Source organism: Thamnophis sirtalis, unplaced genomic scaffold, assembly GCF_051295495.1.
Source record: "Thamnophis sirtalis isolate CommonGarterSnake01/CBP01778 unplaced genomic scaffold, rThaSir2_p1.2 scaffold_8, whole genome shotgun sequence".
NCBI classification, from domain to species: Eukaryota; Metazoa; Chordata; class Lepidosauria; order Squamata; family Natricidae; genus Thamnophis; species Thamnophis sirtalis.
Genome location: NW_028261388.1, coordinates 18,321,763 through 18,348,468, shown reverse-complemented (window position 1 = coordinate 18,348,468; position 26,706 = coordinate 18,321,763). Strand labels below are relative to the sequence as shown.

General features: G+C 39.7%; 1 protein-coding gene across 1 annotated transcript in view; it reads left to right on the top strand.

The window, feature by feature from the left end:
- The window catches only part of CWF19L2 (CWF19 like cell cycle control factor 2), a 90,559-nt gene that overhangs the window by 59,587 nt on the left and 4,266 nt on the right, over positions 1 to 26,706 (top strand). The window contains exons 13-16 of the mRNA XM_087721169.1: positions 12,612 to 12,824; positions 13,764 to 13,880; positions 21,466 to 21,621; positions 23,007 to 23,087. Of these exons, the coding sequence (XP_087577295.1) occupies positions 12,612 to 12,824; positions 13,764 to 13,880; positions 21,466 to 21,621; positions 23,007 to 23,087 (567 nt within the window). The remainder of the gene's footprint in view (positions 1 to 12,611; positions 12,825 to 13,763; positions 13,881 to 21,465; positions 21,622 to 23,006; positions 23,088 to 26,706) is intronic.

The window sequence follows — 26,706 nt, the reverse complement described above, 5'->3', positions numbered from 1 at the left end:
TTCCAGTAGTACTTTTAACTACATTTTGTATGGGAATGATGTATTTCAATTCTGTCAACTAAACTATTAGCTCTCTAAAAACAGTCTTTTCTAACATATCTATAGCAAACCCTCCAGAATAATTGATTTTTCCCCCCAATCTATTTCTTAGCAGTAATTCAGCATCTAAGCAGGAACAAAGATGTCTGATAGAAATCTATAAACTTTAACCACATAATCTAGCCTTTTGATTTTTGGTTTCATTTCATTTCTACAAAGATACTGATTTTATATGTTTGTGTGACAAATTCATTTATTAATACTGAGATTCATCTAATAATACTGATGCCCCATGCAGAAAATTTATTCTGCTTCGATTGTATGAGAGAAGCGAAATTAAATTGAAATAGTTTTGCTTCTTTAAAAGAACTCCTGTAGATATATTCTGTATAACATACCAATAATCTAACAAATAAAATTCACTGACTTTGTTTCAATGGAACAAATTGTTGGTGGATATTCTACATTCAAATTCAGGTTCATACAGATATGATAGGAGTTAAACTAATAAAGACATTTGAGTAATGAAATCTATCTAAGCAATATTTAATTAAGATATAGATTCTCATCTATTAATCGGAATGAAATAACATTACATGCATTTAAACTCTTCTTTTTTGCATTTGTAGTCCATTTGTCTAAAATCTTTTCTGTTCACATATGTTTTATTCTCTGTAATATATTTGGAATCTAACATTCTTGGAATACATATTCTACCATTGAGATTGGATGATGTCAGTGTTGCCATGGCAATTTAAAATCGCATTGATGCAGCTTACACAATCTGTACACCTTTTTTTTGTTCTGGCAGTTTTTCACGGTAGCTGTAACTCTTGCATTCATGTGGAAGGGGCATCTTGAAGTGGTATTGCATTAGTATTATTACCAGAACACATGTTTGTTCACTAGCAAGAACGGAAACAGCCCACAGAGTTTGACGAATAGAAAACTAGTTAAAAATAATGCTAATAAATTTAGAATCAAATATGTAAGTAGACTTCAAATTACGACATCAGTTGGGATCAGAACATTAGTCACTAAGCTGTGTGGTTACGAGGCTCGATATCATGTGACTTCATCACATACTGTAGCTGTGGCAATCCCTGTTGCCATCATTAACAGAATTCATTTTGGATTTAACCAATTTCATTGTATTTGTTTTGTACAATGACAATAACGGCTATTGGTTGTTAGCTAAGCACCCAACCTGATCCAAGCCATTCCCAGCTTGGCCTCTCTCAGGCCTGATCTTCCATTCTTCTAAGGTAATAGCAATAGCAATAGCAGTTAGACTTATATACCGCTTCATAGGGCTTTCAGCCCTCTCTAAGCGGTTTACAGAGTCAGCATATTGCCCCCACAGTTTGGGTCCTCATTTCACCCACCTCGGAAGGATGGAAGGCTGAGTCAATCTTGAGCTGGTGAGATTTGAACTGCCGAACTGCAGCTAACAGTCAGCTGAAGTGGTCTGCAGTACTGCACTCTAACCATTGCGCCACCTCGGCTCTCAGGTAAGACACTGCCTCCCCTTCAACTCCCCAACCGCCTATTCCCTGCATTCGCTGCCCTTTTGACTGCTCTGCATTCTGCCTTGTGGGCACCAAGCAGTCCCAGAACCATGCAGCTGTAGGGTTGCTTGTCCTGCTGTAGTTCAAGGGTTCCTCAGTGTGTGATGCTTCTGGGGATACATGAAGCTCTTCAACTGCGTGTAGCAGAAAGCCATAGCTACCGTAGCAGCGCCATGTGAAACTGCAGCCATGGCAGTCCTTCTAGTGGCACAAAGTTACAGTCGCCCCTGTGCTCCAGAGCTCATACCCCATGTGCTCCACATCCCAGCTGACCATCACCATCTTTTTGCGAAGGCCTTCTGCTGTGCTCAATCTGGCCCTTTGCAAATCTTCCTCAGATCTAATGAGAAAATTGCTGGAAACAAAGCCCTGCATAGCCAGGAGCTATGTTGCATCATCAGCAAATAAAAATAAAAATATAGCAAACCATCAGCTGGGGGCATGGGGGGGCAGGAGGCCAAAAGAGCAGAGTTAGTGGGGAGATAGGCCAATGGGGGAAGTTGAAGGGCTCTCATGGTTTTAACTTTGGGCAGACTTCCAAGCGCCCAAATTTTGATCACATGACTGGGGGTGCCTGCAGTGGTCATAACTTCAGGGGCTAAGCCTAAGTAGAGGTAGTCCTTGTCTTAATAACAGTTCATTTAATGACAGTTCAAAGTTATAACGGCACTGAAAAATGGGACTTATGACTATTTGAATACAGTTACGACTTTTGTAGCATCCCTATAATCGTGTGATCAATATTCAGGTGCTTAGCAATTGGTTCATTTTCATGACCATTACTGTGTCCCAAGGTGATTTGATCATTTTTTGCAACCTTCTGGCAAAAAATGTTGTAAAGTGAGGTAAAACTCACTTAACAAATATTTCACTTAACAACATAGATTTTGGGCTCAATTGTGGTGATAAGTCAAGGACTATCTGCACCATTCTTTCAGCACCATCATAACTTCCAATGTCGCTGAACGAATGGTTGTTAAGCAAAGACTAATTGTATTCAAGCTTATGTTGTGGCAGGATTTTGATTGTAGAGTTCTGCTGACGCTTCCCTTTTCTATTTTGAGACACTTTTGCCAAAGTAGACATTTTAGCCGTGCTCTTTCCTTCCCTGTTATCATAACTGAGCCTGGCCTTTTCAAGGCAATTGCTGGTCACTCAAGGCCAACTTCCCCATAATAGCAGTTCTTTAAACAAGGCTCAAAAGCTAAAATAATGATTTACTGGAGATTCAGAATAGGATTCTTCAGCTTCAGATACTCTCACAAAGTGAAACGTGATCTTTAAAAGTTTAGACCAGGTGTCCTCAACACCTTTGGACCAGTGAGCAGATTTGACATTTTGACAGTTGGCACTGTCTTGAAGTAGATGCTTGGAGAGTGTGACCTTGAAGCCTTAACAAAAGGACTGAGCTAAAGTCGTCTCCCCCCCCCCCCCAACCTTGAGTACTGAAATGGGCCCTAAAGACTTTGATAGACATGCATGATGTGCTTGAGGTTATTTCTTTGTTTTGGCATGTTAGCTTCCCATTTTTTAAAATTTTAATTAAAAGAATCTAAACAAATATAATTAAATAGAGTAGGAAGTTGGGCAGACATCTAAGTACTTTTTGGCAAGCACATTGTCATCCTAGGCTTAGTCCATAATATATGTATATATTGGTTTTCTTTAAAATGTCATAGAACTGTTTGTCCTTCTCATTGCAATAAATTAATAGGACTGTCATTTTGCTGGTCATTTCTTTATGCTATACATCAACATATTTTAAAATGGTTGATTTTAAAAAAACAACCCTCGCCTTGTTCTTTTTTCATGAAGCGAGTGTGAAAAAGGGTCCAGCCCTTTTTTTAATAGAACATCTAGTTAACATAACACACATCAGAGATAGTTGTGTGACAGGCTTATAACAGGGAGAAGCCTTGTCTTTATAGTGGGAAGGGCGGGGGAGACTAAAACTAATCAGCTTATTTTGTTGCCAAGTGAGGTGCCCAAGCAATTGGCTCTTTTGGATCCAGAGACAATAGCAATAGCACTTAGACTTACCCTGTTTTCCTGAAAATAAGGCCTCCCTGGATAATTAGCCCAATCAGGCTTTTGAGTGCATGTGCTAAAATAAACCCTCCCTGAAAATATTGCAACACAGCAGCAGCCATGAGGTGACCCTGCTCGCCACCTCCTGCACCACAAAAATAATAAGACCTCCCCGAAAATAAGGCCAAGCGCTTATTTCGGGGGTCAAGAGAAAATAAGACCCTGCCTTATTTTCAGGGAAAGACAGTATATACCGCTTCACAGTGCTTTACAGCCCTTTTGTAAATGGTTTACAGAGTCAGCATATTGCCCCCAACAATCTGGGTCCTCATTTTATCCACCTCGTAAAGATGGAAGGCTGAGTCAACCTTGAGCTGGTGAGATTCCATCTGCCAAACTGTTGGCAGCCGGCAGTCAGTTGAAGTAGCCTGCAGTACTGCATTCAGACCACTGCGCCATCACAGCTCGTGAACATTTCAGTTAATAAGGGGATTTTAAGTTTTATTATTAGCTCAAGCAAACAAATTTAAAAGCGTAACATAAAAACAACATAAATACAAAGCAAGATAACACTAAAATCTCTTACAGGGAGATCCTTAATAATGACAGCTGAGGTATCTCAAGGGCAATCAGTTTCCACAATACCTAGTGGTAGATTCTGTGCAGAAGCTCCACAAACAATGACATCCTTCAGTTTTTATACAAATGTGACTTCAACTTGACTTCATGGTCCCCACTACAGTCATGAGACTGCAAGATCCTGGCCTTGACTGGCTGGCACATGACTCCGCAATGAGAATCAAAAGTCTGAGACGTTCACAGTGGGAAAAGCTTTGAAGCTACATATGATTCCCTCCAGGGGTGAAATTCAGCAGGTTCTGACAGGTTCTGGAAAACCAATAGCAAAAAGTTTGAGTAGTTCAGAGAACCGGTAAATACCACTTCTGGCTGGCCCCAGAGTGGGGAGGGAATGGAGATTTTGCAGTATCCTTCCCCGGCCACACCCACAGAACCAGTAGTAAAAAAAAATGAATTTCACCACTGATTCCCTCCCACCCCCCTTCATTGTTCAGCAAGCAAGAGTGAAAAACAAGCAAGCCAGTGCAGAATGAGCTCTAAACTTCTAGACTTTTTCCTTTATATAAAGGAGAACTCAAAATATATCACCAAACTCCTTGAAATAACAATGGTCTTTCAAATTCCCACTAGACCTATCTCAGTTTTACAATGACCTCTTTTGTTTTGGGAAATCTCTGGAGATATTTTTCAGCGCCGTATACTGTGATGTACATATAGAGTTCTGCATATAATTGCATTATTGACTGTAGAAAGGTAATCCAGAGTTTTCAAAACTTTTTCTCTGGCAGATGTAATTGCTGCAGTAGAAAATGAGTCATAGTCTGTTTTTTGGTGTGCACATGTGTCATTTGGAAATTCACATATCCCATATTTTTCAGATTATAAGATGCACCGGAGTATAAGACACACCTTAGTTTTTGGGGAGGAAAATAATAAGAAGAAAAATTTTGCCTCTGCCCACCAGCATCCATGGTATTCAGCTGACACATGGTAACAAGGTCAGCCAATGAATAGGCATAGCAACTAAGTCAGCTATAAGGGCTATTTGGACTCTGAAATTTGCCATGTGAGCAACAAAGAAACAGGAAGGAGCCTGGCTTAGCCGAGAACTGAAAGTGAAACTACTTGTGTTTTGCTTGTATTTACTGCTACCTTGGAAAACCTGCTTTTGGTAATGTATTGTATATTATTGAACAGCTTGCCTCCAGAAGTTGTGAATGCCCCAACACTGGAAGTCTTTAAGAAGATGTTGGATAGCCATTTCTCTGGAACGATATAGGGTTTCCTGCCTAGGCAGGGGGTTGGACTAGAAGACCTCCAAGGTCCCTTCCAACTCTGCTATTGTATTGTATTGTATTTTTATTATTTTGAATCCTGCTGAATAAGTTACTGTGCTTTCTGAATGTGATTGCTGCTGCAAACTCTGATCGGAGGTCAGCTTCAGCACTTATTGCAGACTGATTCAGCACAGTTGATTGGCGGGTGGATCGGCCTGCTAGAATACCCGCAATCAGCTGTTCCAGGCTGCAGGGATTGCCACAGACCATCACTGCCTCCAAGCTTCGCGTTTTTGGCCTCTGGTGGGGGGGGTGTGTGGGGCTACATTCAGTGTATAAGACACACCCAAATTTTCGCCCTTTTAGGGAGTGGGAATAGGTGCGTTTTATACTCCAAAAAATACAGTAGTTTATGAATGATGGAAACTCCTCATTTTTGGGTTTTGAGTTGCTTGTGTCTGTTCTGAAAACAGACCTTGCTTGTAGACAGGTCTCAACAGGTCTAGAATTTGCTTTATGGTGTTATCTGGTGCTTCAGAATAATAAACAGTAATGGGCAAGTGAAAAAATCTAAGAAAATGAAATGCACTTTCAATTCTCACCCCTTTGAACTATTTCCTCTCCGGAATGCAAAACTCCCCCTCCTACATAATTATTATTCAAAACCCAATAAACATAGAAGAAAATATAAGTCAACATGACATAATTAGAAACTTATTATTGCATATAGAGGGGAAACATAAAATTTGCAACGGAAGGGAAGTCTAATGGGTATTATTGATTCTGGCTTTTTACTCTATTTATATGTTGTACTTGCGTATATGTATATAGTGTATTTGTGTTTGTACTTGTGTGCATTTTCTCCAAGCTAAACATCTCAAGAACTCTATCCTCATAGGGCACTTTCTTAAGTATCATCTTAATCACCCTCTTTTGAAACCACTCTAGCCTGCCAATATTCTGGAAATGAAGTATATAGAATTGTATAAAATCCAGGTGTGATCATATCAGTGCTGTGCAGACTTCACATTTCTGTTATCACGCTTCTTCTAATGCACCCCAGATCACGTTAGTCCTTCTAGCAGCTACCTCACAGTGCTGGTTCACTTTCATTTTGGAGTCACTGACCACATTCAGGTCATTCTCTGATGTAGTGTTACCAAGCCATGCATCTGCCCTGCAATCTGTAAAATACTGGAAACAAATGGAATAAAAGAAAATAAACAACACCCTCTCACATAAAATTAAAACCTGGTGAAAATGTGACACAGCTTGAGAGTCTTCTAAAGCAGGGGTCACCAACCTTTCAGAAATCAGGAACCACTAAATTCATAATTTTAAATCCCGCGGACCACTAATATGATTTTTTAAAAAGATAAATGGTAGTTAGTGCAATATAAAAATGCAAATAATTTTTCTGCGGGCCACCAAATTTTTCTCGTGGACCACCAGTTGGTGACCACTGTGAGCTTTCTTCAGAGTTGTTTCCTATCAATAAGGATGGAAATAATTTTATGGGAGACTTTGCTGAGATTTTTCTTCTTTCAAATATAAACATAGTATTGAATTACACAAATTGTCTTCTGAGATATGAACCACAGTGATGTTAATGGGCTGGTGAATTTCTGGGAAACACACAATTGTTTATGTTAGCCATCTTTTCATATTTGCTGTATATGGATGATTGGGAATGAATTTGATTTGAAAAGATAAAAATCAATCATTTTAAGTGAATACTGGATAATTTAAGGGAAGTGAAAAGGGATTAAATCAACTTAAAGACCTGAAAAATACTATCAAATTATCATCAAATAATAGTAATAGATAGTATAGTTTGATAGTAACAATACTATCAATTTCACTGGTATGAAATAAACAGTAAACAGATATATATATATATATCAATAGCAGTTAGACTTATATACTGCTTCAAAGGGCTTTCAGCCCTCTCTAAGTGGTTTACAGAGTCAGCATATCGCCCCCACAGTCTGGGTCCTCATTTCACCCACCTCGGAAGGATGGAAGGCTGAGTCAACCTTGAGCCGGTGAGATTAGAACCGCTGAACTACAGATAACAGTCAGCTGAAGTGGCCTGCAGTACTGCACCCTAACCACTGCGCCATCTCGGCTCGACTATAATATATAGTCTCAAAAATTACAGTTCTTTAAACCCACACATCATTATACACCTATTAAAACATATTTTTGGAATATTTTTCCAGATGGTATTGATAAGGAAAAAAAAACCCTGATGTTAGTGATCGATAAAGTGTTGAGTCTAGTTGACCTTTCCCACAACATGGTTTCTTCATAATCTTTGCTTTAAAACTAAAACTTAAAATTCCATGTTAAGAAAGTTTGAATTCTGTAGCCTATGCAAACTGCCTTATAAAGCTAGTAGATAGTATATGTTATGCTTTGTTTGCATGATTTATTATGGTTGTATTGAACATTAACACTGCCTCAAGTCTGGATCAGTGAGACAGAAGAAGCCAAGCACACTATATTGTACAATCATAAATAGCATCTCTGGGGACAGTAAGACCACACCTATAAAATAATGTTGAATTCATATCCAACATTTTACCCTGGAAAGGATCTGTATGTTGCTAAGAGTTGACACTGATTTGATGGCAAACTTCAAGTCATCTTGTGAAAAAAGGAAGTATTTGCAAACTGTATACATGCTCAGTGAGTGTTCATTGGGAATTTTCCAACGTATATGTTCCCCAAGACATGTAAGATACATTCTCCTAGTGAATAATGAGCCTCTGAGAATTAAATCTGAACCTTTGGAATCAGCTATTTTCCTATAATTGAGCTCCATTAATGTGGAAGCTTTGTCCTGTTCTTGTCCAGGCTTCAGTACTGTAACTTGGGAATAAGAACATGACAACCTATTGAGCTTGGTTTCTATAGAAACCTACGTAGTAACTTTTAATAAAGATAGTTTACATTTAAAAAAGAAGAAAAGGGTGAAAAGAATATAGGGTGGAGAGGGGGCATGCTACATGGTGTAAAAAAAGAGACATTTTCTTTTTCTTCCATAATAGGATGTCATTAAAATGGTGGTAGTAATTTGGACAGTCTTTTAAAAGGGATTAAAGAAATTCATAAAGGATAAAATAGTTGGAGGCTATTAACTGTTGTGGCTATATGCCTCTTCTTATGTGTTACTGTGATATTACAGTTTATTACACAGCTTCATTGGACTTTCTATAGCAGTGATGGTGAATCTTTTCGGTGCCGAAAAGGGAGCATGCGTCTGCACTCTCATTGGGGCCCCAACCCGGAAGAGGTGCTGCCCAGGGGGCATGGACGTACCAGAAAATGAACTTCCAGTTTCCGGCACATGCATGCGCGCCAGCCAGCTAATCTTCCAGTTACTGGTGCGCATGCGACGATCAGCTGGCTGGCACGTATGCTCATGATAGAAAATGGAAGACCAGCTCTTCCAGTTTCCGGCACTGCCGCACGGATGTAGGCTAGCTGATTGTTGCATGCACATGCACACTGGAAACCCGGAAGTGGAACAGGCAACGCCTTGTGTGCCAGGTGACACGGCTCTGCGTGCCACTTTGGGCATGCATAGCATAACCACCATGGTCCTATCTGTTTAGCTATTATATTATAAACAAGTCAGGAAACAAAATAAAAACACAATGCATAGACAAGACAACCCAGGTTTAAAACTTACTCTCTTCTTTTGTATGGTCCTTTAAAATAATTTATTAGATGAGTTAATTTAAAATTCAGTGTGTTCTGATTAATTAGTACAAGGAAAAAGATACAGAAATCACTCTGTGTATGATACATTGTCAAGACTTTAAAATTGTTTTATATTAACTTTCAGGGTCACTGAGTATTCGTTCGGCTGTCAGTATACATTAAAAGATACTGACTCATGGAACTCTAAATAACGCCAGAATTAAACTTTTTAAAAAGTACTACTTAAAAAGACAATCAGTTCATGAAATTATATACTTAGCTTCATAAATGCTTCTGTTTGCCACAGAGTAACCAAAATATTTTTTTGTTTTATAAAAGGGCCAATTTGCTATAGTAGTTAAGGCATCAAGATAGAAACTGGAAGACTCTGAGTTCTAGTCCCACCTTGGGCATGAAGCCTGTTGGGTGGCCTTGGGCAAGCCAGTCTGTCTCAACCCTAGGAAGGAGGCAATGGCAAACCACTCATGAAAAACCTTGCCAAGAAAACTGCAGGGGCAAGTACAGGCAGCCTCTGAGAATTGGGCCAATACAATGGAAGAAGATGAAAAAAATCCTAACATTTCAAGACAATATGTCTTTTGAAAAGCTTTCTAAAGAGCATTTCTTTGGAAACCTTATGAAAATATGTTATAAAACACACCACAGTCTATCATGTATCATGCATTTGTCTGCCACATACTGTGGATGCTCTTCCGTTCATGTGTTATTTAAAAAAAAAAGATGGTGAAATTTTCATCCACGATACTTGGTGTTTTCATCAATAGCATTAGCTAGAGCAAAACTTTGGAAACAAAAAAGGCTTATTTTTTAAAATTTAATTTTACTTTACTTTACTTTATTTTATTTTATTATTTTATTATTTTTTCATTCACCTTTTGGTAGTTTAAGCTGGGCAGAGCACTGTGTCCATTAATGTCTTTGTTGTTTCCTTTTACTTTTAATTATTATATGTAAACAGCAGTAGTGGGTTCTGGATCCTGTTGCAACCGGTATGGTTGCAACGAGGCCCGGCGTCCTTCACATGAATGCGTGCAGCATGTGTGTGGCGCGCGCATGCGTCGTACCGTCCAGCAATGCTTTGCAAGCCTCTGCGACGCTCCAGCTGCTTGGCGGAGCATTGCATAGGCGCTGTGCCATGTGCGGAAGCGCCAAAAGCTTTAAAGGATAGGTAAGGAGCTTGGGTGGGCCCTGCAGAGCACCATACCGGAACGGTACCTGGTGCTCTGGGCAGGCTCCGGTACGCCCGTACCAGGGTGTACCACCTGCAACTCACCACTGGTAAACAGGTAAAAAATTGTAGTTTACATCTTCTTTTTTTAAAAAAAAGATTCATTGCCTTCTAGTATAATATTTCATGGGAGACTTGAGATCCATCCCCCTTTTTGTTTCATACAGTGTTTCCCGAAAATAAGACAGGGTCTTATTTTCTTTTGACTCCCCCCCAAATAAGCGCTTGGCCTTATTTTCGGAGTGGTCTTATTATTTTTAAAGTGCAGGAGGCGGTGAGCATGGTCACCTCATGGCTGCTGCTGTGTTGCAGGATTTTTAGAGAGGGCTTATTTTAGCACATGCACTTAAAAGCCCGATTGGGCTTATTATACTGGGAGGTCTTATTTTCAGTTACCTAGAAAGATAGTTACCTAGAAAGTGCAGCATTTGGCTAAGGCTGTGCAAAATTGGCAGCAAGTCTCTGAAACTGAGTCCCGTGTTTGCAATTCAATCATTGCAAAATGAGGCATCTCACTTGCAGTCAGAAAGCTGCAGCTCTTCGTTCTGCTATCTATAGAAGAGTTTTGCTAGAACACATTCCTCTTTGGACAAGACTGGGCCAAGCTACCTGTATGGAATCAAATATAGGAACCAAAGTAAATAATCAAGACTCAGTGAGGTGTTTATTAAGCAGCATATGCTGGTAGGATTCCTTCAGAAGAATATTGAGAGATACCCCACTCAATAAAGTGATGCACTCATATTTATACTTTTTAGAAAGGTGGGAGAATCCAATGCATAAGCAACAGAAGTAAGGTACTTAATCATAGGTGAAGGATCTCAAGTTTAGTATATGTAATTCTAATCTATACTATACTTCCTTGTTGGAAACACCAAAGCCCTTCTATAGTGAAAGCATTGGTGGTATTCAGCTGGTTCGTACTGGTTCGGGCAAACTGGTTATTAAATTACACACAAGACCCACTATCAAAATGGATCCTGAGCGCTGCACTGCGCTGCAATCGAGAAACAGGCAACAGAGTGGCTGATGGGAAGGAAGGAGAAGGCCGCTTTCCCTCTTCCTTCTCCCTGCTCCTCCTCCTTCCCTTGTGCCGGGTGCTCCGTTGCCCGTTTCTCCATTGCAGCGCAGGGCAGCACCCAGAATCCACTTTGATAGCGTTTGTGTGTGTGTGTGTGTGTGTGTGTGTAGTTTAACAACCGGTTCGCCCAGGGTCAGGTGGGGCCACGCCTCCAACGACAGCCAACCTGACCCTGGGCAAACTGGTTGTTACATTATTTGAATCCTCCCACTGGGTGAAAGGATTGGCCAGTGACATCACCCTTGCCTGGGAGACCCCCACTATAGGTAATGAAGCTCAGGTTACTTCCTGCACAGTTTTTCCTTCAGAAACCAGAAGGTAGAAATTAAACAATAAAACAGGGAGGAAAACATCTCCCATAAATCAAGAGGAGAGGGTGCTTGGGAATACTAGGCATCAAAAGAAAAACACTTCCTATTGCAAATCTATGGGCTTGTTCTAGTAAGATGACAGAGTGTGGCCTTGTATCTATATATTAACTGGATTTAATAGATTCCCCTTATTCCCATACCTGGAACAACTTTTGAATGCCTAAATTTACCTGTCATGACTTTGTCTTAAACTGTCATTGTCATTACTTGCAGTCTGCATTATCCCTGATCATCCTCCATCTAATGCAGATTATAAGAATAAAGACAAGCTGTGGACTTTATGTAAGGCAGCAACTCCCACTGATGAAAAGCAAGGTGCCTTAATAAAAATGAAATGAGATTTGGTTTTTATTAGGGCTGTGCAAACATCTCCAGTGGAGCTTCACAGAGTTCACTGGTTGAAGCACACTCCTTTGAGCTTGGAAGCAATTGCAACTTCCTGAAGATTCAGTATGGATGCTGTAGGAGTTTTCACATGTTGTCTTTGTATGTAAGTGCACATGCAAGCTACCTCATGGCAATCCCAGAATTGTCTTGAGTACTTTGAGGTTGAGCACATAGCACCACTGCACTGTGCATTTGCCCTTTGCCAAACACCACAGTCCATTGTTGTTAGATTTAGATAATGGTAATGAGTTTCTAGAAGTCATCAAATAAATTTTATAATCCAAGTTTAGCTTTCCAGCTCTCCTGATCTATCTTTTGCTTTAGTTTTCAGGCAAAACCGATAGAGATTATTACACTCTGGATGACATGTTCGTTTCCAACGCAGCAAAGAGGGAGGAAAGTGGAAAAGCGGAGGAAAGGGAGAGGCACCAAGCGATCCGTGAGCATCAACGGCTTGCTGCATGCATGGAAAAATGCCCCCATTGTTTTGGTAGCTCTGAACTTCCTAAACACCTAATCATTGCAATTGGCAACAAGGTAAGGAAGAGCATCAGTTATTCTGACATAGAAATGGACGACTTAAAAGAAGGCTGTTCTCTGCGCATGATATTATGAAATTTAAATTAAGATTGCTTCTTATGACATGAATGATTGCTTTTGAATAACCCTGGCTCTTCAATTAAAGATGAAAAAGCCACTTCAAGGGTGCAGCAAATATGAGTGTGACTCTTGTCTTGAATGATAAACTTAATCTTCAGTACTTCAGATTTGTTGATGACCTTGCTGCAATGATACACAAGATCTGAATATTTAGGTGGCACAAGCAGAGTAAATAATTAGGAGGCCAAAGCAGAGTTGAGTTGTAAGACGAGGAGAGTCATAGAGAAAAGGTGAAATTATAATTGGTAGAAGAAGACAAAGGCACAAAGACAAGGAAAGTCATGCGGATATTAAAAAAACAACAGATACAGGGTCTCCTCCTTATGAAACGAATTTGGAATTAGTTTCAAAGAGCTGAAAGAAACCATTTTAAGGCATCACATTCAATCTCCTGTTCTTTGCAGAAATCCAGCATCCTTGACAAATGACGTTCAGCCTGTGCTTGAATATATTCAATGAAAGGATTCTAGTCCAAATTAGATGATATGGCAATCTTTCTTTCTCTCTGTATGTGTATTTTTTTCAGACTATATATAGAAATAAAAGAACCTTACGGCTGAGAAATAATAATGCTTCCTGTTTTGCCACTTTTTCTCATTCAGGAATCTGTCCCCTATGGATCCTGTCCTATATGGATATATAAAATTACAGAAACTGTTTAGCAGATTTCCCACTCCTGGAACTTTTAGTTCTTTTAAAATGAGAGTCTCTCTAAGCAAGTTTTATATCAGGTCTAGTTTGGCTAGAATGAATCATGGAAGTCATAAGGTCGATATGCACCAACTGGCTGCTCAAACGTTGCATTTTCTTTTCTAGGTGTACTTATCCTTGCCAAAGTACCAGTCTCTTACTGAAGGTCATTGCCTGATCGCTCCTATGCAGCATTACACTGCTGCCACAATTCTAGATGAAGACATTTGGGAAGAAATTCAGGTGAGCACAGCTTCTAGTTTGATCAGGCTTTTTATGATGTGGGTTTTGTGTGCTGTAGGTATAGCATGGTAGCAAGCTTGGCTTTGGTATGTACTTTATACCAGGGGTCCCCAACCCCCGGACTGTGGCCCAATGCTGGGGCGCAGCCTCTTTGGAACCGGGCTGCAGATCTGGTGGTTGAGTGTGCTGGAAACTGCATTTGTGAAAGTGATGTGCACACGAAACCATCCCCATCATCCCGCTGGTCCACCGAGCCAGAAAGGTTGGGGACCGCCGCTTTACGCAGCAGCTGACCTGCCCTTTCTTCTGAATATCTATGGATGACCAGTATTGTAGTTCATATTCTGTGGAATTGTTGAATTCGTCCTTTGAATTACGAAAGTTTGACAAGAAAATGTAAATGTATATTGTTAGGATTAAGAGTTTGTAGCCCACTAGATAAGGCTGCAAGTTCAGACATTTCCTGAGAGCTGTGTATGAAGTGTTCTTATCAGTGGTGGGGTGCAATCAGTTTAACAACCGGTTCGGTGTGCGCATGAGCGCCTAACATGTTTGTGTGCAGCGTTCAAAAACAGCAATTTGAAGCTCAGCTGCTTACCTTCTAAGGATGTCCTGGTAAGTACAACAAATAAGCTGTGCCGCACAAATTAGCTGAGCTAGAAAGAAGGGAATATAGGACAGGACAGGGCAGGTGCGGGTGGGTGGGACCAACTGATTGTTCTCATTATCGGTTCGCCCGAACCAGTCCGAACCAGCTGAATACCACCTCTGGTCCTTATCTCTTCTAGAAGAAGAGGAAAAATAAACCACAGTAAATAAAAGATAAATATAATCTGTAAAATATGTATTATATCTTTTTTCCTTCAAAGAGATATGTACTTACCAAAATGCTTATGATAAAAAAGTATTTTGCTGGAGCTTTCCAAACCTCTGGGAAGACCAGTTATCTCAAAAGAAATTACAATGCATTTGTTGACAATCTCACTGTTACTGAAATAAAAATATTTCAGAACTGAAATCTCTTAGTTAAAGGCCTTGGCAAAACAAGCCACAATGATAACCTTGCTAATGATGATTTGTAACTGTTGCAGTTGCCAAGTTAGATACTCATTTTTATTGAACTTAAAAAAAATAGACAGTTTATCTTTGGAGATAATGTTTATTTGGGATGATTAATGGTGTTTACTAGAGATTATTTAAGCCCTTAAGAGCCTTCAAAAATTCCCCACATTTCTCAGAAAGAGGAAACCAATTCAGTGAAGAGCTAAATATAAATCTTCAAAAATGGTAGTAACCCCTCAAATATATACAGGTGATACTAAAAAAATTAGACTATCATGCAAAAGTTCATTTATTTCAGTAATGCAACTTAAAAGGTGAAACTAATATATGAGATAGACTCATTACATGCAAGGCAAGATAGTTCAAGCTGTGATTTGTCATAATTGTGATGATTATGGCTTACAGCTCATGAAAACCCCAAATCCACAATCTCAGAAAATTAGAATATTACATTCAATCAATAAAACAAGGAGTGTACATAGAACAATATCGGACCTCTGAAAGTATAAACATGCATATGTACTCAGTACTTGGTTTGGGCCCCTTTTGCAGCAATTACTGCCTCAATGCGGCATGGCATAGAAGCTATCAGCCTGTGACACTGCTGAGGTGTTATGGAAGACCAGGATGCTTCAATAGCGGCCTTCAGCTCTTCTGCATTGTTCGGTCTCTTGTCTCTCATCTTTCCCTTGGCAATACCCGATAGATTCTCTATGGGGTTCAGGTCAGGCGAGTTTGCTTGCCAATCAAGCACAGTAATCCCACGGTCATTGAACCAGGTTTTGGTGCTTTTGACAGTGTGGGCAGGTGCCAAGTCCTGCTGGAAAATGAAGTCATGTTGTAGCATATTGGCACATAGTATATGTGCAGATCCAAGCGGTGTGGCCTTTTTAATTGACAGGTGGAAATTCTATCAATGCACAGGTTTTGCAAGTCCTGTCCAGCATATTTTGGTATGATGGCATGCCAAAATACCTTGGACAGCACTTACAAATGGTTATTGGCACAACCATGGCCTGGTTTATGCATCATAATATTTCAGTTTCCAGATCTATGTGAATACAATCCTATGTTTAGTTACCCATCCCCAGTGCACTAAAAATTTTCATAAAATTGGTAGTTCTGAGCATTTCTGGAAAAAAAAATCCCTGTTCATCCTTTGCCTCTGTTGCTTGAAACGGACATTTGGCACAGAAACTGGGCATGTAACTATTTAATCTGGAATTAGCTTGCTGCCTGGTTTTGTCAGCTGCAGTGTGCAAGAACTATCTAATTTACAAAATAAAGATCTTTTAAAATCTCCTCTTGTACTCTGCTTGCCCAACAAATTCTAATATATTGCAGACAAACAAAGTTACAGTCAAACAAATAAGAAAAACAATATTAAAAATGAGTGTCAGGCATTTTCTTTGGAATGTTGCCATTATTGCTTTCTGTCTGAAATATTATAAAGTTTTCAGTCGAGCCATAAACTTTTGCACTCTGATCACAGGCATGAAATACAAAATCTCAGAAGAGGTTTAGTGGAATCCATAACAAGTGCGGACTATTGGATCTCAGTTGCAGAAATCCAGATGACACTCTGTAGCAGGAAAGAAAAATAAAATACGGTAGCTTTTTTTCCTTGCTGTCAGAAGGTCATCCAGATTTTTAAAGCTCAGAGCTGATAGTCCTAGCATCAGAGCGGAGCTGAGCCATGTCTTTTGGAAAGTCAAGCTTTGATCTATTTTATTCTTAAGTCTCTGGTTCCATCAGTCACATTATTAATGCTGTGGATTTTGTCAGTTTCCCAAGCAAGAAACTTTACTTGTGTGACATTGGCGTCAGTAAATTGGGGAAAGTAATGTTTATTCTTCCTGCTGTCTCTGGGTTCCCTCCCAGATATTTTGGTCTGGGTAATGGCAGATAAGGCTACAGGGAAGGGAAATTGGTAAAAATTAAAAAAATTGCACCATTTGGTCTCTATTGGACTAAGAGTACTTCTCTTTGGAAATGGCATTTTGGGATATAGGATTTCTTGTTTCCAGTTTTTGTTCTTAGATTCAAAAATATTGACAGGGTGGTCTGATTTAAAACAATAGTCTATGGCTAACGTTACTGGGCTTTTCAAGTGAACATTGATTCTTCTGCCAAGCAATTTTAGGTCATTAATTTAGTCATAATTATGTATGCTTTATTCTTGGCTGCTATGTATTTTAAAATGTGTGATATTTTAATTGTCTTTATTCTTTAAGTTTTATTCATTGCTGAGTCATTGGTGAGGTGGCAGCCATACAAAATACATAAACAAACAAATAAATAACAACTTTTAGGAGTCTCTGGGAATCTAGGTAACTTCAGTTTAGCTAACATCAAGCAATATTTATAAAAATATCAAAATTATCTCCTAAATCTTCTAGACCAGTGATAGCTAACCTTTTTGTCATCGCATGCTGAAAGCATGCGTATGCGCATGCCCACACCCATAATGCAATGAGTGTATGACCCCCCAGTGCCTCTTGCTTCCCGGCGCATGCGCGTGTGACCCCCACCTGGAACTCATTTTGGACCTAGTAGGCCTCCCTGCAGCCTCCTGGAACAAAAAATGGGGCACAGGGGGAGCGCTGCACCCCCCCTGCGCTCTCCCATACATGCACAGGCATTTCCTGCATGCCCGGCAGAGACCCAAAAATCAGCTGGTGGGCGGGAGGCAGGAGCGCATGTGCGATGGAGCTGAGCTGTGGCGACGGCACACGTGTCCACAGAGAGGGCTCCGCTTCCACCTGTGGCATGCTTGCCATAGGTTCTCCATCAAGGCTGTAGAGAATTAAACCTGGTACCTGTTATTATTTATGTTAAATGATAACCAAACCTCATCCTAGTAACTGCTGTGACAAAGCAGAATTGTGTAGTTTGCCATAAAATTCTCCCAAATACTATCGCCAGAATGAATGCTAGTGGCAACGTCAAGCAGGAATGTGTTAACCATTCAATTAATTCTTAGTCTGGACAAGAACAGGCTATTTAGCTGACTGGTAAAATTCTTGAAGATGTTGGCCAGGGAGCTTGTTTCTGTTTATTTTTCCATTTCATTGTCTTTGAAACTCAGACCTTCTGATGCCAGGATTTTTGGTTGGCAGCCTTTGCCTATCTCTGCAACATGAGGCTGATTAGAGTTCTAAGCACAGTGAAACAAAAAATAAAATAAAATCTGAAATGGAAGTTTGTTGGCTGTCTTCAGATTTTCTCCAAATATTTTTTGCAGAGATTTGCATTGATGTATAGCATAAACCAGGGATGTCAAACTCAAGGCCTGGGGGCCTGCAAGATGCTTAGATCTGGCCTGTGGGGCCTCTACCAGCAAAAATGGAGCTTCGGGAGGGCTGCCCGCTTTCTATGGCAGAGGGTTGCAGGAGGCCATCACAGCCGAAAATGGAGTTCAGGAGCCCGTTTTCGCTGGCAGAGCACTCAGGCCACCACAGGTGCCCCCAATATGAGTGACATCAAGCTGGCCATGCCAACCCTGGCCCCCCGAGGTCAAACAACCCTGATGTGGCCCTCAATGAAATCAAGTTTGAGACCCCTGGTTTAAACTTTGTTTCAGTCCCCTTTTTAAAGTATGCCTTACTTAGGTTTTTGTCGTATTTTGTTTTCTTTCAACACTGCCAATAACATTGTATTACTTTATTGGAGCACCAATCATCTTGGCAGCTAGCATCAGGCTATTCAATTATTTGGTTTGTCATTGTTTCTGGTACTTCGTGAAAATAAAAGATCTGTCACCTTTCATCCTGAGATTTTTTTGGACCATAACTTATGGCAGAACGTATGCAAGTCCTAGATTCAAACTGGCATCTCTAGATAATAGTTTAAGTAACAACTAATGGATGTGTTGGTCATAAGCCTCTGGAGTGTTTCTACCATTCAAACTATGTCATGTTTTTCTGAAGGACAAATAGTCTGATTTATTATAAGTTTGGATATTACGTAATTGTTAGCAAGAAAATAAACAACACAACCTTCTTTAGTTAGGTTGCCATTATCAGATGTATTAGCATTTGATGTTTGTATAAAAATATATTGCTATTCTGTATGGATGCTTTGGCCTCAGCAGCAAATGCAGTTTCATATCGTCACAATGTCGTCACATGATGTATTGGGGCTCCCCCCCCACACATTAAACTGGTTGGGGCCCACACGTGACACATCCAGCCTGCAGGCTGTGAGCTTTGACACCCTTGGTGTAGCCTGTCTTCTCATCATATATGACTTATGAAATGTGACTTTTATAATATATATGATGCTGTACAATTGGCCCATGATTCAAGCAGATACAGATGTAACGTTATTATTTTGAGGACCTCAAGTTCTTAGCACTTTCATCTTCTTTATCAAATGCTTGCCTGGGTGTTTATTTATGGGGGAAAATGTCCGGACCGAACGTAATTTCTAATGTTGGGTTTTCCCCCTTACCAGAGGGAGCCCCCTTGTGGAGTACTGTGAAGCCGTTATCATGGCAACTCCACTGAGCTGTACAGTAGAAGCCAGTACGGCAGTACAGTGCAACAGGCTGTATCTTAACAGAACACACACCCCAAGAGGGCGTTAGGGGTGTCTTACCTCCACAGTATTTTTCTCCAGAGAATAAGTCATCTGTGTACCACGTTTGTTTGAAATAGCTCGAGGTGTCCTAGAGTTATGCTAGAAAACACACACACACACTTTTATGTATATAGATTATTACAACATTTCAAGTTTGGGTTATAGACTCATCTTTCATTTACTGGAAATCTGGACTGTGATTTCCACCTTTCCCGTTTATTTCTAAAAAAGTCCCAGTTTACAAACACTGGGACAGATACAAACTGATGCTCTCTGTGTGACATTCCATCCTATGCAGGAGAATGAGTGAACGTGAACAAAGGTCAAGTTTGTTACAGTTAACAGGTTGGATAAACTTCTGTAGAACAGAGATTAGAGATCTACGATTGCTCTTCTTTAAAGGGAATATTGTTATTGCACTTAAAGGTCAATAAAGCCTGATGAAAATGTCACATTTTGATAAATTATGTAATTGGAAGGCAGAGTGGAAGAATGATGGTATTTGGAGTCAATATAAGACAAAAGATTAACTTCTGTGTAAATGTGCCTAAAGGACCTCCTGTTGTTTCTACTTCCGTTTATGATGCCCAATAAATGAACTTCGGTACATACCTTTCCTTTGACATATAAGAAGGCTCTCTGCACCAAGGACTCCACAAGAAATTCCTCTGACATTCTGCATATTGTATAAATATTTAAAATTACCCAGTTCATTATATTTTATTTTGCATGCAGCAAAAATGCAAAATGTAGGACATCCCCCCAATTAAAACATTCTTCATTCTTAATATTTAAAAGAGGCAGGATAGACTATTTCCCCTAAAAGAGAAACGGAGAATAGTCTTAACAAAGGCAGAAAGCAGCCCCAGTTGTTAGGAATATAATCTAACAATTGGATTGGCAATATATAAATCATATAGCAATGCTGTACCTGTTTCTTTAAATCATTCTATAAAATGTGATTGGTTGCTGTTTTCCTCAATCGGCCATAAGAGGGAGCCAATGAATGATTGTTAGGTCTCTGTTTGTTAGATGCTGGGCTGATCTGATTTGAGTGTTTTGGAAGCTGGCTGTTAGAAAGTGCCGTGAGCTATTGTAAGTTTTGCAACTGCTAGCAAACTTTGAGTACCAGACTGTTTGTATGATTATGGACTATGTTATTTGGATTATCCCTTAACTGAAAGACGTTGATGACTGACTATCTTATCCGTGTATGACTTGGACTGTTAAAGTAAAAGCCTATTTAAACTGCAGTGTCTCTGTATGCTGGTTTGTGTGTTCTCCAACACGACTCTCACAACGCTTCTCTGAATGCACTCGCTCTCCCAACAGGGAGCTTACCTAACACCAGTCTTCCTGCCATAGGAAAACAGCCTCAAGCAGAAGAAACTGGTCTTTTGGATAGGAGATTTTGTATCCATTCTGAGCCAAGACTGGGCCAATCTATTAATAAACAAAACTCCTTTAGCCACAAACTCTCACAGAAGGCTGAAGCTGATCAGATTAAGCATTTACATGCCCCCCACCCAATTTCTAAGGACGTGACATGTCCTTTAGGGCATTATAGGATTTACCCACCTCCATTAGAACAGTAAAAGGCCCAAGGCTCACTACTTTGCACAACCCCCTGGAGCATCACTCCGCCATTTTGTCAGCCATCGCAGAAACATGCTGCTATCTCTGAAGTTTCTGGAAAACCAAATAAACTGAGACCTTTTTTTCTTGTAGCCAGCCTCCATTTTATTTCAAGTGGAGTTTTTCCCCCTCACAACTTGGAACCAGACTGGATTTCTTTTAATACTGTGAAAAGCGTAAAGTTTCTCAGTTCGCTGCAGACATTTGCATAGTCACATTGCCTGATAATGTTAAGGTTGGAATAACTATTGTTTTCTTCTCTATCTCTCTCCCTTCCTCCCCTCCACCCCACCTTTTCTTGTACCAGGTATTCAGAAAAACCTTGGTAAAGATGTTTGAAGCTGAAGAATTGGATTGTGTCTTTCTGGAGACAAATTTAAGTATAAGCAAACAATATCACATGATATATGAATGTATTCCTCTCCCAAAGGAAGTGGGGGATATGGCTCCCATTTATTTCAAGGTAACAATTTTTTTTTAACATCTCTATCAGATACTTCCCTTTATAGGCACTTCATAGAAACTGTATTTTATTTTTAACAAGACCTTCCATCAGCAAAAAGATTACTGCTTGTTGAAGATTCAGATGATGATTCTTTTTTTCTTTTCTTTTTTCTTCCTTTCAATTCTTTTTAGCAACAAAGTATTTTTTTTAAAGTATGCCACTACATGGAAATAGTCATATTAAACTAGCTGTGGAGTTGGTATTATCTGTTTTGATCCACTTCCCAGGGGATCAGAGAGGGGAAAGAAAACTTTTTGAAATGAATGAGACCCACCAGTAGAAGTGAAATATAGGATGTTGTAAAATGGAAATCAAATTTTTCTAAAGATGGCTGATTTGGATATGTTTGCCCCAACAGACATGTTGAATCCAAAATGCCTTTTATATATTGTGTATATTGAAGCAATTTAAATGCCATGTGAAGATATTAGTAAATATGGGAGCTTTTACTGACATTTGTGATTCTTTGGCCTGAGTTTCCTTTTCCTTCATATGGTGATAGTGGTGGTGTGTGAGTGTGTATACACTAGAGGTGGGTTCCTACCAGTTTGGCCTGGTTCAGCTGAACCGGTAGTGGCATGCGGGCGTGGGTCGCAGAACCGGCAGTGACACAGGCTGGCCACACCTCCGAACCGGTTCCACGTTCCCCGCCATTGTCTCCATCATCTTTTTTTTTTAGTTCTGCGCATGTGCAGAACAATTTCTAATTGCGCGCGCACGAGTGAACTGGCAGTAACGCCAGCCAGAACCCACCCCTGGTATACACGTAAATAGATTTCACATAATTGTCGCAATTATTCAGAGGCAACAGCAAGTATAATTCTATAATGTGAACTTTCTTATTTTGAACTAATTTATGTCAGATTACATTTAAACTGCAGTTCTGAAACAGTAAAATAAAAAGAGAAAAGGTACAGAGTAAAGTTATTACTGCATCAGTCTTCATTAGACTTTAATCTAATACACAAAATTGAATTACCTAATTAATATGTACTAATGAAATTTCTGAGAGCCAGTTTGGCATAATGGTTAAGGTGTATAAAAAGCTAGAAACCAGGAGACTGTCAGGCACAAAGCCAGCTGCGTGACCTTGGGCCAGTCGCTTTCTCACAGCGCTATGAAGGAAGCCAATGGCAAACCACTTTTGAAAAACTTTGCTAAAATAACTACAGTCTCCGAGAATCTGACACAGTTGAACAGGGCAAGAAAGATAAAGAATCTGCAGTCTCCATTCTAATCATAATTTGGTGGGGTGGGGAGAGGCTCAAATGAATTCTACTTTGTGTCATGCGTTGCCATTTTGTGGTCGTTTTATATATTTTGCAATATTTCCCCCTCCCCAGAAAGCTATAATGGAATCAGACGAAGAGTGGGCCATGAATAAAAAACTAATTAATCTAGGCTCAAAAGATGTTCGCAAATCGGTAAGTATTCCAAGCTCATCACTTGTAATGCAGAGCTGATTTCTACTTGTGAATGTGAGCAGTGCTTTTAAAAGACAGCGCCTTTATAATGAAAGACTACATAGAAAAATACAGCTGATGAAAGAACACATCTGAATGCCAAGGCTAAATCTAACCATAGTGACTGGTGTATTTCAAGAAAACTCCGAGAGATATCCATGGGAATACTTTTTTAATTATCTCGTAAGGTAATCCTTGAAGGTATTGGCTTTATTGACAGCTTTTCTCTGCTTCAGTTCCATATGTCTTACATATGTAATTACTCTGTTGAGTCCCATTGAATTCACTGAGAGTTTAGTGAAAGATGCATTTATATGCAGTGGCTTCTGAAAGATGCATTTATATGCACTTGGAATAATTTGAAATTTTCAGCTAGGTGGTTTGTTTCTTTCAGAAGAGCTATGATGCAGAATTGGGTGGAAAGGCTATTTTATTTTACTTTATTATCCTGCCTTTCTTCCAGGGTTTTAGTGCTGCTTATAAAGAGAACATGTTTCATTTTCATTTTCCAAACTCTGTGAGGTATTTTGGACCAAGAAATAACAATTGGCTCCAAATCACCTACTGAGATTCCATGGGGAAGGCTGGACTTTGAATCTTTAACTTTTCAAGGCCTTTTTAACTTTGTAACCTTTAATTTACTTTTAATAAATTTACATTTAATTTAATAAACCCTAAAATTTCACTTGGTTTCAATTCAGTTTTAACTTTGTTTTTAACTCTGCTTTACATTGGTCTATGTTTTTTATTTGTAAAGCATCTGAAGTCACTTAGACTAGGTGAGACGGCGATGTAGAAATTGGATAAATAAATCTAGTCGAAACCGCTATATTCACTGTCTTTGGGAATTCATTACGTTGGGAGTTCACCATGTAGAGAAATCTAATTACTAGATCCATGTCAATCTGTCAACTGAAATGTCTCACCCAGTGTTTGTACAGAACTAGCAGTTATTATTTATTTTCCTGTCACTCCTAATTCGTAGTTCTTCAGGGCAACCAAGTATTTATTCTGAAGTTTCCAAAATTTCTCTTTCTCCCCCTCCCTCTCTTCCTCTCCCCCTGCCTCTCCCTCCCTGCCTCCATCCTTAACTTCAATAGCTATACAATGACTTTGATATTTTGAGAAAATAGATTCTAAATCTGTGATGGCGAACCTATGGCACAGGTGGCACGCAGAGCCCTCTCTGAGGGCACACAAGCCATCACCACAATTCAGTTCCACAACGGATACAAGTGGACCTCCTGCCGGCAGCTGGTTATTGGGTCTCTGCCACGCATGCACAGGGGGAAGGCCGTATTTGGGAGAAGCACATGCATGGACAGAGGGTCAGGGTGTGTGTGTGGGTCATGCAAGCATGTGTGGGGGTCATGTGCACATGCCTGGGGGATGGGGCACTTGGAGGGGAGCGCAAGGTGTCATGTGCACATGCGTGGGTGTGGGGAAGTACGGGGGGATCAAACACGCATTGCATTATGGTGCGGGCACGCACTTGCAACACGTGACGACAAAAAGTTTAGCCAACACTGTTCTAAATCATACAAAGAGTAGACCTTTTAGTTCAGGATTAGGCAACATTTTGTACTTTTGAAAGCATGTCATGGATACATTTACAAAGGCTGAACTTGCCTATTTACAACAAGGCGCTCATAGCTGACAGGCCTGCCAAAAAGCCACTTGTTTATCAGCAGGGAAATTAATGAGGTTGCCACCCATCATTGTGTTGCAAGCCACAGAATGCTCTCCTCTCATTCCGGCTTACCTTTATCTTTTTTTTCCTGTGCAGATAGATATCCTTTGCATCCATTTTATTTTTATAATACTTTATCTCGGGTCACAGAAACACCATTAAATGGTGTTTTGCTTTGCAGTGTGTTTACTTCTATTATATTTCATACTGAGCAACTTTAAGCTGGGAAAAGAACAATTAATAAATCACATAATTTAAAGGTACAAGATTAAGATAGGCATAGAAAAACTATGTACTATCAGTACATAGTTTCCCATCCAATGCCATTTTTTTAAAAAAAAAATTAACATGTGCTCCTGTGTTATTTGACTTTATATAGAAGAAAAATGAGTGAGTTATGTAATGGGTTATTTAACACCATTCTTTTAAATCATAAAAGCATGCAGTAATGTTAGGATCATTTATTTTCAGAATAAAAAGTAAAGTATCAACCTTCATTTCATTTTATAGATGCACAACTAAGTTTCAGGACTTAGTGCTTCTACCATAAAATCATTTGTGTTCTTTTTTTTTTTTTTTTGGTTTGCTTGGTATTCCCACTTAACTTTCTCTGGTTATTCTTCAACAATAAATTGACTAGGGGAAGGCATCAAAATAAATTTTGCAAAGCAAAATTTTTGGAATATTTTTTTTTAAGGCATAGTAACATGTTTAGCTAGTGCATCTTATAGTCCGAAAAATACTCCACAAAAATTAGTCAGCCTTTATTTATTTGCATTTCGGCCAAGATGAGGGCAAAACCAGATCTAAACTATGTCCCGAAGAAATCCACATAGTTAAAGTTTAAATTCTCCCTCCCCCTATTAGACCAGACCACATTGTCCAATGGAGTCTCCTGGTATTGTTATGAGTCTTTTGGCTTTGGTGCATGCCTGCCAACGTTTCCTTCATTTTACGACTGGCTTCTTGATGTCTGGAGCCTACATTCCATCTCTCTCCCCCGCCCCCCGCCGAGTTGGTTGGCAAGCTGAGAAGCAATAATAGTTATAACAGTGAACATGCAATTTCGAAGCTTGACAATACATGCAGGTACAGTGCTTAACTAAGGACTACTGTACAAGCTTTGCTTGTACAGAAAGCTCTTGATTGTGGAGGAATCTCCCTGAAAGAGATAGCCTTGCTGAATGAATGGATGTTATGAGCCGTGATGGCACAGTGGTTAGAGTGCAGTAGTGCAGGCTACTTCTGCTGATCACCAGCTGACAGCAGTTTGGCAGATTGAATCTCATCAGGCTCAAGGTTGATTCAGCCTTCCATCCTTCCGAGGTTGATAAAATGAGGACCCAGATTGTTGGGGGCAAGAGGCTGACATGGAAACTGCTTAGAGGGGGCTGTAAAGCGGTATAGTAGACATCTAAGTGCTATTGCTATATACTGGAGAGTTGCTCGACACTTCAGAGTGTTTTGGGGTTGGAAGAGAGTGAAGAATTACATAATTTCCTCTGTTGGCAGGAGGAGACTCTGGATTCACATTGCAATGTTTGTAGTTTTCATCTAGTCCAGGTTTCCAATTTTTAACTTTTTAATTATTTACTAACCATATGCCCATAAGGTTCTCCAAGTCACTTACAAATTATTAATTCTGGATTTTCTGTTTGTTTAAGAATTAGTGTTTCATTAAATAGCCCGTTGACTGCCCTGTGATGAACATTCCATATGGTTGTGGCAAGTGGCCCAGAGTGCTGTTTCTTTTTACCACTGTTTGTTTTAATGACAGTTTAAAATAAAGAAGCAAACTTTTGCACCTCAGTTTTCCTAACAGTTTTGAACAGTATGGAAAATGTGTAGAATGAGTTCATGAAACTTTATTATCATCACAACTCAGCAATA